Source organism: Fusarium flagelliforme, assembly GCF_020744385.1.
Source record: "Fusarium flagelliforme strain FIESC 12 MPI-CAGE-AA-0113 chromosome Unknown B0J16scaffold_3, whole genome shotgun sequence".
In the NCBI taxonomy this organism is placed as follows: domain Eukaryota; kingdom Fungi; phylum Ascomycota; class Sordariomycetes; order Hypocreales; family Nectriaceae; genus Fusarium; species Fusarium flagelliforme.
The window spans coordinates 1,876,515-1,893,188 of record NW_025763505.1 but is presented as its reverse complement, the minus strand read 5'-3'; the positions used below and the strand labels follow the sequence as shown (position 1 = coordinate 1,893,188).

The 16,674-nt window shown below is 48.8% G+C and overlaps 6 protein-coding genes across 6 annotated transcripts; 3 read left to right on the top strand and 3 right to left on the bottom strand.

Annotated features, from left to right (window-relative positions):
* Nucleotides 1-414: 414 nt before the first annotated feature.
* Nucleotides 415-2,186, top strand: B0J16DRAFT_337582 (major facilitator superfamily domain-containing protein). The gene is made up of 3 exons (XM_046127364.1): nucleotides 415-1,469; nucleotides 1,526-1,819; nucleotides 1,868-2,186. The coding sequence occupies exons 1-3, from the start codon at nucleotides 636-638 to the stop codon at nucleotides 2,084-2,086; spliced, it is 1,347 nt and encodes a 448-aa protein (XP_045984521.1). The 5' UTR covers nucleotides 415-635; the 3' UTR covers nucleotides 2,087-2,186.
* On the bottom strand, nucleotides 2,187-3,558 carry B0J16DRAFT_337579 (Alpha/Beta hydrolase protein). Its single transcript, XM_046127363.1, has 3 exons — nucleotides 3,370-3,558; nucleotides 3,009-3,293; nucleotides 2,187-2,945 (listed from the first exon to the last, which is right to left on the bottom strand). The coding sequence occupies exons 2-3, from the start codon at nucleotides 3,140-3,142 to the stop codon at nucleotides 2,222-2,224; spliced, it is 858 nt and encodes a 285-aa protein (XP_045984520.1). The 5' UTR covers nucleotides 3,143-3,293; nucleotides 3,370-3,558; the 3' UTR covers nucleotides 2,187-2,221.
* Nucleotides 3,559-5,640: 2,082 nt separating this feature from the next.
* Nucleotides 5,641-7,147, top strand: B0J16DRAFT_354760 (uncharacterized protein; the record flags this gene model as incomplete). Its single annotated transcript, XM_046129390.1, has 6 exons — nucleotides 5,641-5,811; nucleotides 5,861-5,968; nucleotides 6,026-6,322; nucleotides 6,374-6,462; nucleotides 6,518-6,585; nucleotides 6,633-7,147. The coding sequence occupies 6 exons, from the start codon at nucleotides 5,641-5,643 to the stop codon at nucleotides 7,145-7,147; spliced, it is 1,248 nt and encodes a 415-aa protein (XP_045984519.1).
* A 614-nt stretch (nucleotides 7,148-7,761) lies between these two features.
* B0J16DRAFT_413043 (RNA polymerase III RPC4-domain-containing protein) lies at nucleotides 7,762-9,711 on the bottom strand. Its single transcript, XM_046133356.1, has 2 exons — nucleotides 9,179-9,711; nucleotides 7,762-9,123 (listed from the first exon to the last, which is right to left on the bottom strand). Exons 1-2 carry the CDS (start codon nucleotides 9,594-9,596, stop codon nucleotides 7,904-7,906), a joined length of 1,638 nt encoding a protein of 545 aa, XP_045984518.1. The 5' UTR covers nucleotides 9,597-9,711; the 3' UTR covers nucleotides 7,762-7,903.
* Nucleotides 9,712-10,881: 1,170 nt separating this feature from the next.
* B0J16DRAFT_337573 (UreD urease accessory protein-domain-containing protein) lies at nucleotides 10,882-12,235 on the bottom strand. Its single transcript, XM_046127362.1, has one exon. The coding sequence runs from the start codon at nucleotides 12,067-12,069 to the stop codon at nucleotides 11,080-11,082; it is 990 nt and encodes a 329-aa protein (XP_045984517.1). The 5' UTR covers nucleotides 12,070-12,235; the 3' UTR covers nucleotides 10,882-11,079.
* A 260-nt stretch (nucleotides 12,236-12,495) lies between these two features.
* On the top strand, nucleotides 12,496-16,672 carry B0J16DRAFT_302185 (uncharacterized protein). Its single transcript, XM_046124625.1, has 3 exons — nucleotides 12,496-13,102; nucleotides 13,155-13,363; nucleotides 13,416-16,672. The coding sequence occupies exons 1-3, from the start codon at nucleotides 12,664-12,666 to the stop codon at nucleotides 16,284-16,286; spliced, it is 3,519 nt and encodes a 1,172-aa protein (XP_045984516.1). The 5' UTR covers nucleotides 12,496-12,663; the 3' UTR covers nucleotides 16,287-16,672.
* Nucleotides 16,673-16,674: the final 2 nt, after the last annotated feature.

Here is a 16,674-nt window from a genome sequence, read left to right as displayed (position 1 = left end):
GTACGTGAAATAGCAAGTCAAGAGAGAGATTTGGCTGATAAAATTGTAGCAATCTATCAAATCTGTGTAAAGATAGATTGCTTGCTGTCCTTCGGCCAGTCCGGTTACAGGCATGACCTGTAATCATGTACTTTAACGTCCTTCAAACTGCCGATCCCTCTTCCAATCCATGTTGATATCACCGTCACTACTACAGCATGATACTCAAAGAATAAATGCATGGTGCAACACCCAGCAAGCCCCCAGGTCTATCTTATCCCATCGTGTAAATGAAGGGCGCGGTAGACATCTGTATTCGTAACCCCACGATCTAGCGGCGAATGATCGGGACTGAAATGGAAAGCAATGACTTGCAGACAGAGAGTAACAACCCGGCCCCAGCGTGTGTGGGGCGCGATATCGGCAAACGATTCTAGAAGAGTGCGCCCTTCGAAGAAAAAAAGGTTGACTTGTGACTAGCCGCAGGTTACAATCAGACAGAGAAGCTTGAAGTTGCAATGTTATATAGTTGTTGTACATCTCGAACGTTGAGCAACTGAGACGATATTTTACACATCGAGAATTGTGAACTTTTTCTACCCTTGATCTCATCCACTGATGATCTACCCCTTGGTATTCCCTACACCGTATCAGCAATGTTTGGCAAGAACATAGAAAAGACGCCAAATCACAGGCCGTCGTCTCCATGCTCTTCCGATAACGACCCCGAGGCCCCCCAGGTCCTTCGTCCCACGATTTCCAACACAGACGCTCCTCCTCCAGTATTTAATCCAGATACCTTTAACCCTCCAGACGGCGGGTTCCGAGCATGGTCTCAAGTCTTCGCGGTTATCCTCATCAATGCCCTGGCATGGGGTTACCCTGCCTCCTTCGGCGTTTACCAACTTTATTATGAAGAGTCTCTTGGCCTACCATCGTCCCAGATCTCGTGGATTGGTTCTTGCCAGACTTTCTTGACCTTCGCTTTCTGCGCCCCGGCTGGTCGTCTTGCCGATGCTGGATATACTCGAGAGACTGTAGCTCTTGGGAGCTTCTTAGCCATCCTCGGCACGTTCATGACAAGTCTGTGTACGCAGTACTGGCAAATATTTCTTGCGCAAGGTGTTTGTACCGGCATTGGCCTTGCCCTACTTTTCATGCCTGCTGTGACCGTTCTGGGTTCGTATTTCAAGGCAAAGAAAGCATTCGCTCTTGCTTTGGGTGCCACGGGCACTGGCTTAGGATCCATAATCTTCCCTGCTACCTTGCAATATCTTATTCCGCAAATTGGGTTCCCGTGGGCTGTTAGATGTGCTGCTTTTGTTGCCCTTTTCATGATCGTTATTGCCAACCTCATGTTGAAGCCGTATCTGCCGCCCAGGAAGTCAGGGCCATTGATGGAATGGGAGGCGTTCAGGGAACTCCCTTTTATCCTGTTCGTTCTAGGCGCTTTCCTGAACTTTTATGCTCTTTACTTTGGTTTCTTTTATGTAAGTTGCCGAACAGAATTCCTTCCTCGTAAGCTCAGCCGTTGACAGACGTCCAGATCAATGTTTATGCAAGAAACGTGATTGGATTCACATCTGTCGAAGCAGTTAGCTTGTTACTCATTCTCAACGCCATGAGTATTCCCGCCCGTCCCATTATGGGATACCTTGCAGACAATGTTTTGGGGCCAATAAACACGTTCATTATCGGCCTAGCAGCGCTCAGCATCATGGTATACTGCTGGATGGGTGTCAAAACTGCTGCAGGCATGTATGTGTTTTGTGTTTTCTTTGGATTCGCGAACGGCGCCTGTCAAGGAACGTTTGTTGGAGCAAATGCCAGCTTGACCAAGGTTTGAGGCCAATGTCCCAGAGAATGTGTATGATGCTAACGTCCCCAGGATCCTCGAAAAATGGGAACTCGCTTCGGCATGGTCCAAACGATTTCTGCTTTTGCCAGTCTGGCAGGCCCGCCAACTGCAGGCGCCATTCTTGACACTTCCAACGGTAACTTTACCTATGCGCAGATTTGGGGCGGAACCGTGTTCTTACTTGCTGCCATTATAACGTCGGGATCCCGAATTGCATCGACAGGATGGGTCTTCTTGAAAAAGAAATAAGTCAGAGGTGGGAGAAGTGATATTCTTGATCCAAACAAGGCGAGTTGAATATCACAATGACGGGAAGGAAGAGTCAGTGGCAAATTTTGTAATAGATATTGTAATGTTTAAATTTGAAACGCTTCAGACATATACTCATTGTACCCTGCGCAAGTGGTGAAGGGTGGTGATGACTAGTCGAGCGATTTGACTGCCGTCTTGCCAGACATAGTCGTGCTCGCCTCTCAAGTCCTTGTTGACCTCCAAGTTGATTCCTTGTTGAGCCAAGAGGGTCGTCATATTGTCGATCTCGGGCTCATCGATGAGACCGTCCTCAGGGGACCAGGCCAGTAGGACCAGTTTGCCATTCTCCCACTGGTCTTTGAAGCTTTTATCAAATTTGGCCGGTGAGGCCTTTTCCCACTCAGACTTGTCCTCACCGAACGCAGATCCAATGAAACCAGCATACCCGCCGTTGAATCTGTCATTGAGTCCAACCAGATCGTAAATGCCCGACACTCCAACGATGGCAGTAGGCAAGGGTCCCTTGGGGTGAGACGGGAAAATGCCACCACTCATCAAAAGTTGCATAGCAAGGGTTGCGCCTGCAGAGTGGCCAACCAGGATGTAATTGTCCGACAGCCCATACTTATCTTGTACGTAATTCAGGGCCAACCAAATATCTTCCAAGTGGTCGGGGTGCTTTGCACTGGCTGACTCTTGGGGGAACTCCGGATGAGGGGATAACCGGTAGTCGATACTGATGAAACCGGCGATATCCAAAGTCGCAACAGCACCTGACATGACGATGCGCTTGATGCTCTGGGTGAAATCGTTCTCATCGTTACGAGGATCACGCCAGCCACCTCCATGAATGAAGCTATGTAGTTGTTAGTGACACTAAGAAGATAATCAACCAAATTCGAGATGAAGAAGTCCTCACACTACCCAATAGCCTGACTTTTGGTCGGGGCGACTAGAGAAGCGCCAAACACCCAACTTCTGGCGGCTATGATTTCCGTATTGGTGAGACGCGTAAGTAAGTCCCAGGGACACATCTCCAGCAATGTCGACCATCTTGTCTCGCTTTAATGGAAGAGTTTAAACTAACAGCGCTATGACCTGGACGATGATGTTGGTAACAGGGGGTTTTCGCGGAGGTTTGGTAAGGATTGGGATATAAAAAGCGAGAAACTTTGATATGAGGCGTTAGTTCCTTCGGCAGTTTCTATGGTAAAAGTTAGTTTAAATTGGGATTCGATCGTAATGGGTCTAGACTTTAGTGGTCTTTGATACCAACTAACCTGCAGTTCTGGTACTGGCTCCTTGACCGAACGAACAAGGTGAGGGGATGGAACTTTCGAAGCCAATATCCTCCAATCAGAGGTACTTTGCAATTTATCGGTGCCGTTCAGCTTAAGGTGCTGATGCTAAGTTACACGTCGAGATATCGATCTTTTGACAGCTGAACGGTGCATAGTATTTGCTTTTTGTGCAACGGGTGACGTGGGAAGGAGCGCCCTTAAAAGACGTCTGGTCTGACTTGCCTTAGGTAACAACGGGAGTTATGATGGGAAGGCACGGAACGACGGATGAGTACCTTCCGCATGTCCCGTCTTTCCGCCTTCCCGTTTATTAGGTCTCCAACAACAACTCTCTTTTACATCCATCTTATCTTTCTCAGGAACTGCCTCTCACTACAACCCTGTGATGCGCTGATTAACCGGGGGATCCTGGATCATGCTCGCAGCGCAGGAGAATACGGGAGATTGCCCACTAGCTCAACCGACAACCAACATGCGCCCGCCGTACCGCTTCAACAAAAGTACAACACTGATACAGTAACACAAAAAGCCCGTTGAGCTAAGGCACGCGAAGCCCGGGTTTGCAGCACAACCTAGCACAGAGGCTGCGCCTGTCTGTATAAGGAAATTGGCCATGCTGCGATGCGCAAATTCAGCGAAGAAACCTGTGCGCATACATCGAACTGGTTGCGAATCACTACCGTTTCACGCTTCCAACAAAGCTAGACGCCAATCTTGATCCGTTATCCACACCTGAACATGAACAGGGGCCTCACAGCTGACAGGTATGCATGCTCGGAAGCGAGAATAAATGATGGCCAGGGCCTGTTCCTGCCGAGGTCTTCAATGTCACCCTCTTCCCGTCAGTAGTGCCTAAATCGCCGACGCCTAGTGCATTTGTGGCAAGCCACCAGTCTAGAAGATATTGAAAGCAAGCAAGTCTTGAGGATCTTCAGGAAGGACAAGTCCCCTCAGTCAGACTCGACAGCTGATTGATCACAAGTCAGGCTGAGTGATTGCCCAAAAGCAAAGATGCCAACCTAGCATTGTTTTCTCAGCCGTGTTTCTCGAGAGTTTTCTTGGCGTCTTTCAATATCATGTCAGGGATGCAGAAATGGGCGTTCCTATAGCTGACGCTGAAACAGTGGGAGCCGAATCCGTGCGGATCAAAAGTGTCCTACCAAATCCTTGGGTTCGCACTATCGGGAAAGCAATTTGGAACGGTCTAGCGTCTAGAAGAATTGAAGATCTGCAATATGGCTTTGCACATTTGGCCAAGCTGAATTTTGAAACTTCATCTAACTTGGCTGGGGCAATTTTGCGACTCCACCGCATGATCTCCCATATGTTAACTGTTGTCCATCGACTGGTAATGATGGAATCGATACTAACTAATTAGTTTGGCGATAGGAAACCGCTAACTGTAAGTATTCACAACCCCGAGTTGTAGTGGCTTGCTAAACAAAAGGACGATCGTTAGTGGCTTTAAACTCGCATGCAGGCTTCTTATTCGACACAAGTGCCTCGTCCTAGATTGGCTCTTGTAAACAATGAACATTGTATTCCAACAACAGCTTTGTTACCCAGGTTCGCTTCTCAATGTCCAGAAAGTGATACCTTGTATGATCTAAGATCACGTATCGCAATACTGGTGTTTGCCGTTTATGGGTTGACGGTATTGTGCTTTCCAAACGGCCCGGCGAGCCTCTCTCTACCTTACTGGTCAGATGCGTTACCAAACGAGACTGACAGATTGGTTCCTTGTCGAACCAAGGAATAGTTTACATGGATAAGGAATCGGGGAAGCAGGTTCGCTTCCCGCTATTAACCCTGGCGCCTGAAGAAGACTAGGAACAAGCCGCAGAAGGTGTTGTGTCTCCAAAGGGACAATGTACTAGGGTACCATGGAGACATCAGCTTCACACCCTCTCTTTCTTTCAGCCGGCGGAACCTCTGGTGCCTTGCATTCATCGCATCACGTCCATAAAGCATGTAAACCAACTCCCTCTGACACCCGGTGTGCCGAAGACCCTAGCCCGCATTTGATCGGATCCGCCATGTCGGTTGGGAGTAATATCAGACGTGTGATTCACTGGGGTCTCCTGCAGCTGTGAGATATATCTTACAGTAACCCCCTTGCCCCTAAAATTGATATTATCCATGATCCTCGTTTGATACTCTTTATCGTCCCGCGCTATTTGACGATCACTCCTTGACACTTAAAAATAGGCCATGCTCGAGCCTGTCAACCTTTCATGACGCTGGAGCGCCATGGCTACTAACGAGCATATTGATCTGAACGAGGAGAATGGAATTGCTTTGGTTGCAACGGCAATAACCCTTTTAGTACTCAGCTGGATCTCAGTTGGGTTGCGTGTCTACACGAGAGCTTGGTTAATGAGTGGTCAACAACTCGACGATTGGCTCATGCTCATTGCTCAGGTACGTGGTTTACTCATCGAACCGAAAATAAAAGCTAACCAGGTAATAGGTGATATTTACTGTATCTTGCGCTTTCATTCTAGAAGGTGTCAAGCAAGGGATTGGGAAACATAATGACGCTGTTGAATCTGACGAGATCAAAGTGCAGGCCTTGATGGTAAGCTATCCATCGTTGTACACGAACATTTGTGTTTTGGTACTCACATTGTATTAGTGGCAGGCTTTGGCGACTGCAACATATATCCTAGACATGATGTTCATCAAGCTCAGCATTGGCGTCTTCTTGCTGCGGCTCAGTGTCCAGAGGGTCTACAATTGGATAATATGGATCAGTCTAGCCATAATCACCATCTGGAGCCTTGTCCTCTGGTTTTGGAATCTTTTCCAATGCAACCCGGTAGAGATGCAATGGGACTTTCGTATCAAGGATGGTACATGTGTCTCTGCAGATCAAATCGTCTCGGCCGCTTATGCTATAAGTGTTATGACGGTCCTGTCTGACTGGCTCTACGTAAGTGAAGCAAGCCATAATCGACTTGCATCGTACTGACTTTACCCATAGGCACTTCTACCCATCCCAATGCTATGGTCGGTAAAGATGACAAAACAAGCCAAGGCAACAGTCATAGTCATCTTAGGACTGGGAATATTGTAAGATGATTGCCATTCCTTTTTTCTACAGAAAAGACTCTAATATTGTGCAAAGTGCAAGTGTCGCGACTCTCGTACGCCTACGATTTCTTGCCGACCTTACCGACACCGAAGACATTTTATGTGAGTGAGATGTATCCGTACTTTGCTTCCAGCTGACATATTTCAAGTTGCTGGTACCGATGCAATGGTATGGACCCTGATAGAACCAGGCGTTGCTATTATCGCGTCCAGTCTAGCTACCATTCGCCCACTTCTGCGGGCTATGAAGATTAGGGGCTTCGAATCTACCGACCACACTTACGGCACGGGGCACTCAGCTGCTGTCAAGTCTCATACAAACCATCATAGTCCTGGAGTTATGGTCATGCCAGGTTTCGGCCCCCATGATGTTTCACTGAATAACATTCCGCCCCAAACTCACAGCCGGCCATATCCCGACGACGTGCATATTCTATACCCCCGAAGACCAGCCGATGGCCCTCGCTCACCGGGACAAGTTAGTCTCGGTAAAAGCGAGATCTTGGTCATACAGGGCAACGGCTCCCCCCCACAGACACCTCCAGAAACCCAAATGTATCGTTCTCCTTCTGCCTCCGATGATCAGATACACGACCTCGAAGCGCAGAGCCAAGACCTCGATCGCTATAACAACAGACAGAGAAGGAAACAAAGGGGCTTATAATATGACACTGCAACGGAGTGTCTGGGAGATGATCGTCTGTCTTTGCTCTACATTATTATTCGAAATTCATTGATCATTTCTTTTCGACGAAGGGAAAGGTCATGGCTAGAGGCGTTGCAAGGGGGTTACGAAGAAAGGCTACGAGGCGATAAACATAAACCGCGTTGGTAATGCGGAAAGGGACGGTATGCTTGGGCCGATAGGGGCTACAGAGCATGGCGTTCGGCGTTTTTCTATTTTCTTTCTACAGCCATTTGCGAGCTTGGATAACTTCTAATGTATCTATGAGGATTGGTAATTGTTCAAATCATAGCCTAGCTCTCTGCTGGGAAAGCAATGCAAGTGACAACATGATAGTTTGAAATGGAATTATCGGGACATTAGAAGCATTAGCCGCTAAGACCTCTAAGATAGAGACCTTATGTAAACTTAGACTAGCATTTATAATATTTTATCTTGGCGTTCTGAGCTTTAGAGGATACCTGAATTTCTGCTGCCTAGTACTGAGAGAAGACAAGTTGATTGTTGCCACTAAGAAGTTAAACATCCAAACAGCTGGTGCTTGGCCTTGTTAAAGAGAACCGTGCGCGTACAGGGAGTAAGACGTAAGGAGGAAACACCTGCTGAATAGATTGTGTTGGGTATCTTTGTTCATTTGTATTCAGCCACTCTACCTAAGTAAGTATCTTGTTATCGTACGAGTTTCCCAATGTGATAGCTCATGAATTTATACATATCAATCATGACAGAATCTCTCTACTGCGCTCTAAGGTCCTCGGATGAGACCTCCCATTCCTCCTCCTCGTCCCACTTGGGCGCGAGGACAAAACGACCCATGATCTTACCCATACCAATACTCTCCCCTCCAACGACACCTGGCCGTGGCTTTTCATCATTCTCTTCGATAATGACGGCCGTTGTTAGGAAATTCATTCCAACGGCAGGGCTCAGCTCCATTGTGCTGCCACCCCAGTCCATCTCCACGCGGCCTGACTTGCGTACCTTGAGCTGACCCACCATACCACCTGAAGATAGTAGGCTGGACATGAAGCCGGCCTTTTGCTCTGGGCCTTCGAATCCAGGGATGTTGAAGCCATTGCTGTTCGAGTCATTGGTGAGATCGACGGGATCTGCGTCAGCTGCGGCTGGTGTTGATTCGAGAACATCGTCTTCGCCTTCAGTAGGCTCGGGCTTGATCTTGGTGGATTTGGGTTGGGCGACTTGTTTTAGAGGAGGCAGGACAGGTGGGAATTGAAACAGGTACATGCGCCCATCCTTGTTGCTGGGGCCTTGTGTTTTCTCTTCCTCTCCCTCTCCCTCAGCACCCTCAGAGATTTCGACGGCGCCCAATTCGTTAGCAAGGACCTCTAGATCTGCTTGGATCATCGTTTCTTCCGATTCTTGAGCTGGTTTCTTGGCTTGTGGTGCTGGTGTCGCGGAGGCCTCCTTGCTCTCAGCTTCCGTATCCATCTTACTCTCGAGATCTAAGTCCATTGAATCATCCTGCTCCTTCTTGATAACCGGTGGCTTTGACTCGTTGTCCCGGATGCCTCCGTCTTCGCCGTTTTCGTCTGTTGGTTGAGATTCGCCTGCGTCGCCGTCTACCCACAGGCTCTCCTCCTCCTTGGCCGCAGATGGGGGAATGGCTTGTGCATTTTCGGCAGCTTCTAATTCTGCTGTGGTGGCCACAACGACGCCCTCATCCTTATGCTCTCTTCGATATATGCCCATAGGTAGTACGCTGACAGTCCTCGAGTTGAGTGCCTCCATCATCGCCTCGTCTTCGCTATCGAGATCCTCCTCGGGCGTATGGAGATGGAGTTTATCCGCGTTGATTCGAGCCTCGCGATTCCTTGTTGCCTGTGCGAAGCCAGATTTGGAGTCTGATTTGAAACCTCGTCCACCGCCACCACCACCTCCGAAACCACCTCCGCCTCCTCCTCCGAACCAACCACCACCACCTCGACCACCGGAACCTGTGACTGTCAGAAAGCCGACATTGAAATAGTGCATTCGACATCTTGTTCTTACCTGCTGCGGCAGAGGAGAAGGGGCCACTTGCTCCAGAGATTCCTCGACCAAACCCGCCCCTGCCCATAGCATCACCGCGGCTCCTTTTACTTCTGAAACGTGAGCGACCACGGGCTTTACGCTCGTCTGCTGCTCTTTCACTGGCCTTTTGTTCCTCCTGGCGGGCCAGGCTATCTCGCTCTGCTTCATCTCGACGAACGTTCTTGGGTCGGAAACGACCAGCCGCAGGTGCTCTTGTTGCCCGAGTAGTATTACTCCCGCGAGTAGGTGTGGAGGATATACTATAGGGAGCTGGAGTGGCACTGCCTGATGTTGCTTGAGCAGTTGAAGAGTCAACGCTACTCTCGCCGGTTGCTCGCGAACTTGCAGCAGCAGCGCCTCTCCGGGTACCCCGGGCTGATGCCCTACCGCGGTTCATCTTATTTTTAACAGTGGTGTTTTTGATGGAAGTTGATATCGGTGTTTAGCAATGGTTGTCGTCGTCGCACGTCCCGGGTCTTTAATCAGCTTCACAAAAATTTAGTTTGTCGCGAAGCCGAAAGTCAGAGAGTGGGGGGCGGGAAGGTGGGGGACGAGAAATTCTGCCAATTTTATGCTCACCGCCTACAGATTGATGTCACTGATCTAAGTATACCTAGCTTCACTTATATTGGTACTGCTTTAATCCTGCAGCTGTGTATTGTACTTTATCATGTAGGGTGAGGTGTTATATCAGGAGACTCTTTAAAAAGAGGAGAAATAAATTGATCCTTGACTTGCGTGGTCTCCAATACTGACATCCAAACCATCTGTGGTCGATCCGGCATTGCCAATAATAGAGCCCGATGGTAAGGAGAAGCGTTGAGCGACCGCTGCAACCTTGAAACTGAAGCTCATTTTTGGATACCATCGCGGTAGAAGGGGGGGTTTAAACATAGTTGGATGACAAATTAAGGCTGTCATTCGGATGTTGGCATGTAAGGCCGTCACTGATTATGTTAGGTACTTTAATGCCAAATTGATAGGTTTAATTTATCACCTACACGTGTCTAGAAATAGACCCCTCCCGCGATGGTAGGTATACTTCAACTCAATTAATGGGCGGTGTCTTATGAAAAGCTTCTATAGTGAAACCAGCCCTATTAATTTGGGAGAGACAACAATTTCTATACTGCCCGTATTCTGACAAGCCCAAGGTGTACCAAACAGCGCGGTGTAGTGTAGGTAGTTCCTAATGCGGAAATGCGCCCAAGTTCCATTGGTCAGACTTGATGATAGCCCCAGCGTCTGGAATTGGACTATACGACATAGGATGAGCCAAAAGTTTATCGTCTTTAGGTAGTATACATCGATTTGTTTCCACAGAATTGCCCTCTACTGTAGTCTCAGGTCACATCTATAGGCGATACGATAATAGATTAGTGAAGCCAGATAATGCAGTTATGATGTCGCGCGTCAGGTATCAGAAAATTTAGCTGTACATTCTATGTGGATTTAGAGCAGCCCCTAGGCTAATTCTGGAGGACAATTTTCTGCTGCCGATAGGTCGCGACACCTCTCCCTCGAATATGCACATTCTTCGAATAACGTCCAGCCAAATGACGCTTTGGTATACATCGTTCGCTCTGACCCTTGAGCAGATATCGCCTCTTTAATCAGGATATCACAGCTTTCGGAACCAGTCTCAGGTATGGTTGTAGCGGTCATAAAATGATCAAGATGGTCTCGCATGCTAGCTGAAGCAGGGAAGCTTCTTCGATAAAAAGTCCTATATATAATATAATATGTATATACCGGGCCCCAAATGGCTCGTAGCGTACCTATTGATCGACTGTCTAACCTTGGTGGACAGTCCTCGAAAGTTTTGAACCAGAAAACGCCGGCCGTGCATACCCCGCGGTCCACGGCAGTTAAGCAAAGCCTCATCGGAGACACATCAATGCCTTGTCCCCAAACTCTGAGGCGATGCTCCCTTCATGATCGAGCATCGAACCAATCCATTCTCTTCCAGCCTCAACTGTTTTTGCTCCAAATTTGACGACCACGCAGCCTCGAACATTGGCTGCAGACCAGAGAACACCGCCCTCTTTCTCCTTGTCTAACCGTTGTAACCGCCAATGTTCAAGGTCAGAAATATTCGTGTTGTCCTGGGCCATTGCTTCTGGCGATCGGAAATCTCGGGCACCAATGCGGGGAAGGGCAGCAAACTCAGTTTGAAAGAACTCCCCCAATGATTTTGTCTTTGCACCTCGTAGGATGAGGGTTCCAGTTATGGCCATATGTTGCATCATCTCTGGGAGCGTGCGACCAACAGATTTGCTCGCTTCCCGGGACAAGATAATTGAGTCTCGGACAAGGAGTCTGTCGGCAGATGTCACCGCGGGATCTTGCAACCATATTTCGTTGCGCCCTGACCATTTCCTGAAGCTCCAATTCTCACCGCGGGCCACACGCCCTTGTGTGACCCAGTCCAAGAGACAGAGGGATGCCTGTTCTCTGAGTTTGAATATTTGCTTCTGGGCGTACACGCTGTCTTCAAAAGGCTGAACAGGATCCGGGAGAAGGCACATGGAAGCGTCGTTGTCTATTGTGACATCCAAGTTTTGACTTGTTATGACGTCTACTGTAGGCGACTTGAAAATCTTTGTGTGACCTTGGGTAGCAATGCTGAGCTTCGCCTCTGGTTTAACGTGAACTGTCAGATTGACACCATCCCCAGCAACAAGACCGCCTCCGTAAGATAGGAGGAACACCAGAGTGCTTGGTTGGCTTGAAGAAGGGGCTGGCGATATCAGTTTTAAAGGATACTGGTAAGTCATGGTCTCGAGACCGCTTTCACCTGCGGGGAGCAGGCCGACGACGATGCGGCCATCGCCAGGAGATGAGGTTGATGGAGGAAAGGGCGATTCCATTTTGATGGCATGTTGCGATGATGTAAAGAAGAGAAAGGCCAGGGATGAATTGTTCGACGACGGTCTAATTGAGTCAAGACAGTGTCCAGGTGTCAAAGCCAAACAGCGTCTCCATCTTGACGCAGCATCACTAACAAATGCCTTGGTTTCTATTGAGGCACGAGTCAAAGGGTCCTGTGCTATTAGATAAGAGATAAGAGGTCGTTGGTTGAAATTGTGGCTGGCGACCCACCTCTGAGCTTGGATTGTGGGGGTTAACAGAGAATACCCTGAGCTTGGGTGTGGCTCAGGAGATACGGGGCGTGAAGGAAGCGACGGACTGTAGCGGTACGGTACAGCGACAAAAGCTGCGCTGCCCGACATTCAGCCGTACCTAAGTAGTAGAGGAAACTACCTACCTGCCTAGCACCACCCACCCCCAGGTAGCTTGCGCCGTCATCTCTACCTACTACCCATTTGCACTCTACTACTCCACGCGATATTCGACGCGCCAAGTGGCCAAAATCTCCATTGTCGCCCTCCCATCGAGGGTTTATGAGATCGAAACCCGATACTTTCAATTGCTAATAGCGCGATCAAATCTTGAAAGAAACCATGGACAATAATGCAAGCCCGACTCCCGACCCCGATGCTACAACGCGTCGCCGATCGGGACGCGTCGTGAGAGCACCCTCCAAATTTACACCCGAACCTGCTTCACAATCTACGCATCCGAAGCGCAAGCGAGACGACCAGGACGATGAAGACGAAGAAGGCCAAGAAGAGGTAGCCGAAAATGAAGCGCCTGACTCCGACGAGGAGATGAGCGACGAGCCTGATAACGATAGCGACGAAGATCATCCTGCACCGCGCTCCAGAAAGAAGGCGTCGCAAACAAGTCGCGCAAAGAAGCCCTCTGCCAAAAAGCCAAAGATTAATGGTTCCAAGCCTTTGCGACCAGCGCGAGTCACCCATGCCGCCAAAAGTCTTCCGAGCAGACCTAAAAAGAGTGTTCGTATTGAAGACGCGGCATTGAAAGGAACCGGTCTCTATTGTACGCAAAAACCTCCCGACAATACGCTTTTCTATGTACTAACGCGACTCAGCTGATCTTTTTGGCTCGGGCGACTCCAGCAGATCGGTGGCTGAAGAGTGGTTGAACAAGTATAATGGTGATGGAGTAGCAGCCTTTACTGACCTAGTGAACTGTATTTTGCAATGTGCTGGCTGCGACCAGCTTATCACAGAAGATGATGTTCGAGATGCAGAGAACATCGCTGGCAGATTGGCAGATCTCCAGAGTGTGTACCAAGAGGTAGTGTCGAGCTATGTCTTTGGAACAATAACATGCGCTGACAAGATTGCAGCAAGAGATTACCGACTATCCTCTAATCTCCAGAACGAAACAGTCGCGATCCTTCCGAGACGTACTCATCAGCTTCTTCGAAAACCTCATTGTCGATATGCACCAAAATGAGCTCATGTATAGAGACGAGTTCCTGATTGAAAACCTCCACGCATGGCTTGCTAGTATGTCATCGTCGAGCCTCCGGCCCTTCCGCCATACTGCGACCACTATATCGTTGGCAGTTCAATCTGCCCTTGTCAAGGTTGCCGATGACCTTGACTTTAGACTTGGTTACACAGGAAAAGCTCGAAACTCGAAGGCTAAATTGAACGCTGGGCAGCAGCGCGACATGGAAAAGAACATCAGCAATCGCAAGGTGTGCACTGAGGCGATTCAATCATTCTTCGACACTGTCTTTGTCCACCGCTACCGAGATGTTGATCCTAGGATCAGAACCGAATGCGTGGAAGCTCTCGGCAATTGGATCATTGCCCTGCCGTCTATTTTCCTTGAGCCCGGCTATCTACGCTACTTGGGCTGGATGTTGTCAGATACTCATGCTCCCACTCGCCTCGAGGTGCTCAAACATCTTGCCAAGGTCTTCAGAAAAGACGCAGATAAATTGGGACATTTTATCGACAGATTTCGCCCCCGTCTAGTGGAGATGGCTTGCAAAGATGCCGACGTATCTGTACGTGTAGCAGCAATCGGCGTTATTGACGTCCTTCGTGACCAGGATATGCTCGAAGGTGAAGAAGTTGATGCCATTGGAAAACTCATTTTCGACAACGAGCTCAGAATCCGAAAGGCAGTTGTCGGTTTCTTTGTAGCCTGCACCAAAGACGCTATTGGCGAAAAGGTGAAGAGCCTAGGAGATTCAGACGTCATGGAGGAGATTCCTAGCGGAAAGAAGGCTTCACTTGACGCGCCTCGCGCTGAGTGGGTTGACCTGAAATGCCTGGCTGAGACGCTCGCTATCTACGACAATCAGATCGAGGAAGAGCAAAGTAACCAGGTCTTGGGGCTGGACGCAGCTGTGGACCTTTTGGAAGCTGCTGTTCCAGAGACAAGGATTTCCTTGGCATCACAAGTTCTTTATGAGAAAGTTGATGAAATCAAGCAATGGACACTTCTCGCTGGATATCTGCTTTTTGATCACACAACAAGTTCGAAAGCAAGATCGAAGGGCAACAATCCGGAGCTTGCATTTAAGAAGGCCGTTGCTCCCTCCTCCGCCGAAGAGGCCATACTATTGGATGTACTGAGCTCGGCAGTCAAGTCCAGCTTAACTCATTCGAGTGAACATGACAGATCACGAAAGAAGCATCAAACGTCCAAGGATAGTGAAGATGTGAGCATCAGCCCCGAAGAGACTGCGACTGAGCTAGTCACTGTCATTCCACAGCTTTTGAGTAAATTCGGAGCAGAACCAGATACGGCGGCAATCGTTCTTCGATTGGCACACTTTCCCGACATTGAAGTTTTCAAGCAATTACGACAAAATACAAACAAGTACGAAAAGTTACTTGACGAGATCGTTACGCAGTTTAACAGACACGATGACAAGAGAGTTTTGTCGGAAGCGGCTGCAGCGCTACTACATTCGCGTCAATACGACGAATTGGAAGAAGTCGCAGACAGCAAGATTTCCAATCTGTGGGAGACTACGATTACCGCTTTGCACAATTTCGACAAGACTTACGAGCTTTCTTCAAGAGGCAACTTGGAGGAATCCCCTCTCAGGGAACTATCAACAGTCCTGCTGAAGATTAGCAAATTGGCGAGTCTTTCGAGTTGCGTGGACATCCTTGAGGCCGAAGGAGATTCTAGCGAGTCAACAACGACGCCTGTGATTCAGATACTAGCCAACATTGTACATCGTGGCAAGTATGAACCCCTTGACGATCAAGATATTGATGACCTGGAGGACGAGGTAGTCTCATATGCTATCAAGACCTGCCAGTTCTACTTTATGTGGAAAACATTAGCATACAACACACTTCTTTCTTCAGGTCATAATGTTGCGGACGCCGACCTCGACCGCCTATCTGTGTTGCGCCAAACCTTCCGCAGGCATCTCATCGAAACACTCTCCTCACGCGCTGCCATCGATCAGTTACGATTGTTCGCTACTGGCAGCCTGTGCGATCTTCATCTCACATTTGCAACCCTACGGTCTGCTATCGATAAACTGCGTCCCGCTTCAAGTTCTGGGTCGCCTTCCGCAGAAGCCGATAAATACAAGGCGTTGATTCAGGAGATTGAGTCGGGGCTCATTCCTGAGTTGATTTCAATCTTTGACGGCACGGAGAAGCAATATGCCAAGAAGATTAAGAAAGACAAGTTACTGAACGAACCAGCTGAAGATGAAGACCCCATAGCCGATGACGAAGAGGAGGAAGAAGACGACGAGGATGAGAGCCTGTCCGAAGAAGAACGCCTCGCTGCTGAACTCAAGGCCGAGAAGGCACTCTGCGATCTTACTGGCAAATACGTTCTCGTCATTACAGCACGACTTGTGGATAACAAGGGCACTCACGCTGGCAAATTGAGGCGACGTTTACTCCGCAACCAAAACAAACTCGGCCACAACTTCAAGGAAGTCGTCACCTATCTCGACGAAGAGAAGCTGGCTGAGCGAACAAGGAAGAAGGTTGCCAACCCGCACTCTACAACATCCAAGCCCCAAAAACCTCAGCTCAGCGAAGCCCTGGTGATTGAGGATGACGATATCTTTGACAACACACCACCGCCTGAGGAGGGTTCACGAGAGGATCTTCGCCAGAAGGGCCTCCTGGAGGATGACCCGATCGAGGACGACGACGAAAATGAAGACGAAGAAGCGGAACGACAAGCTCATGAATCAGACGACGAAGTTATAGGGGACTAAAACACAACGAGGCTGACCTCTCGTATATGGTGGACGCATAACTATTTCGGTGCGCGGTGGGAATGACCTCTGTTTTCTCTATTTGCCTTTCAGGCTGGCAGCAGTTTTGTTCGTTTTCTCTTTGTTTTTCTGCGTATGCAGTCTCGTCGTATGAGGCAGTGGACTAGGTTTTCAGGGCGTCAAAAGACTGCATGTGTGTGCATAAGTAGCCATTTCTTTAAGAAGTATTTGCGCCTCACTTTCGCTTATCACGGTGTGCTGCATTATCTTGTGCAAATAGTGAATGTCCCGGGTCCAGAACTCCAAGTCAACTTTCCAAATAAGGGACTCGCTACTAGGTAGCAGGAGAATCAGTCTAAGACTCAGAGCACTATAATAAAATAGTCTA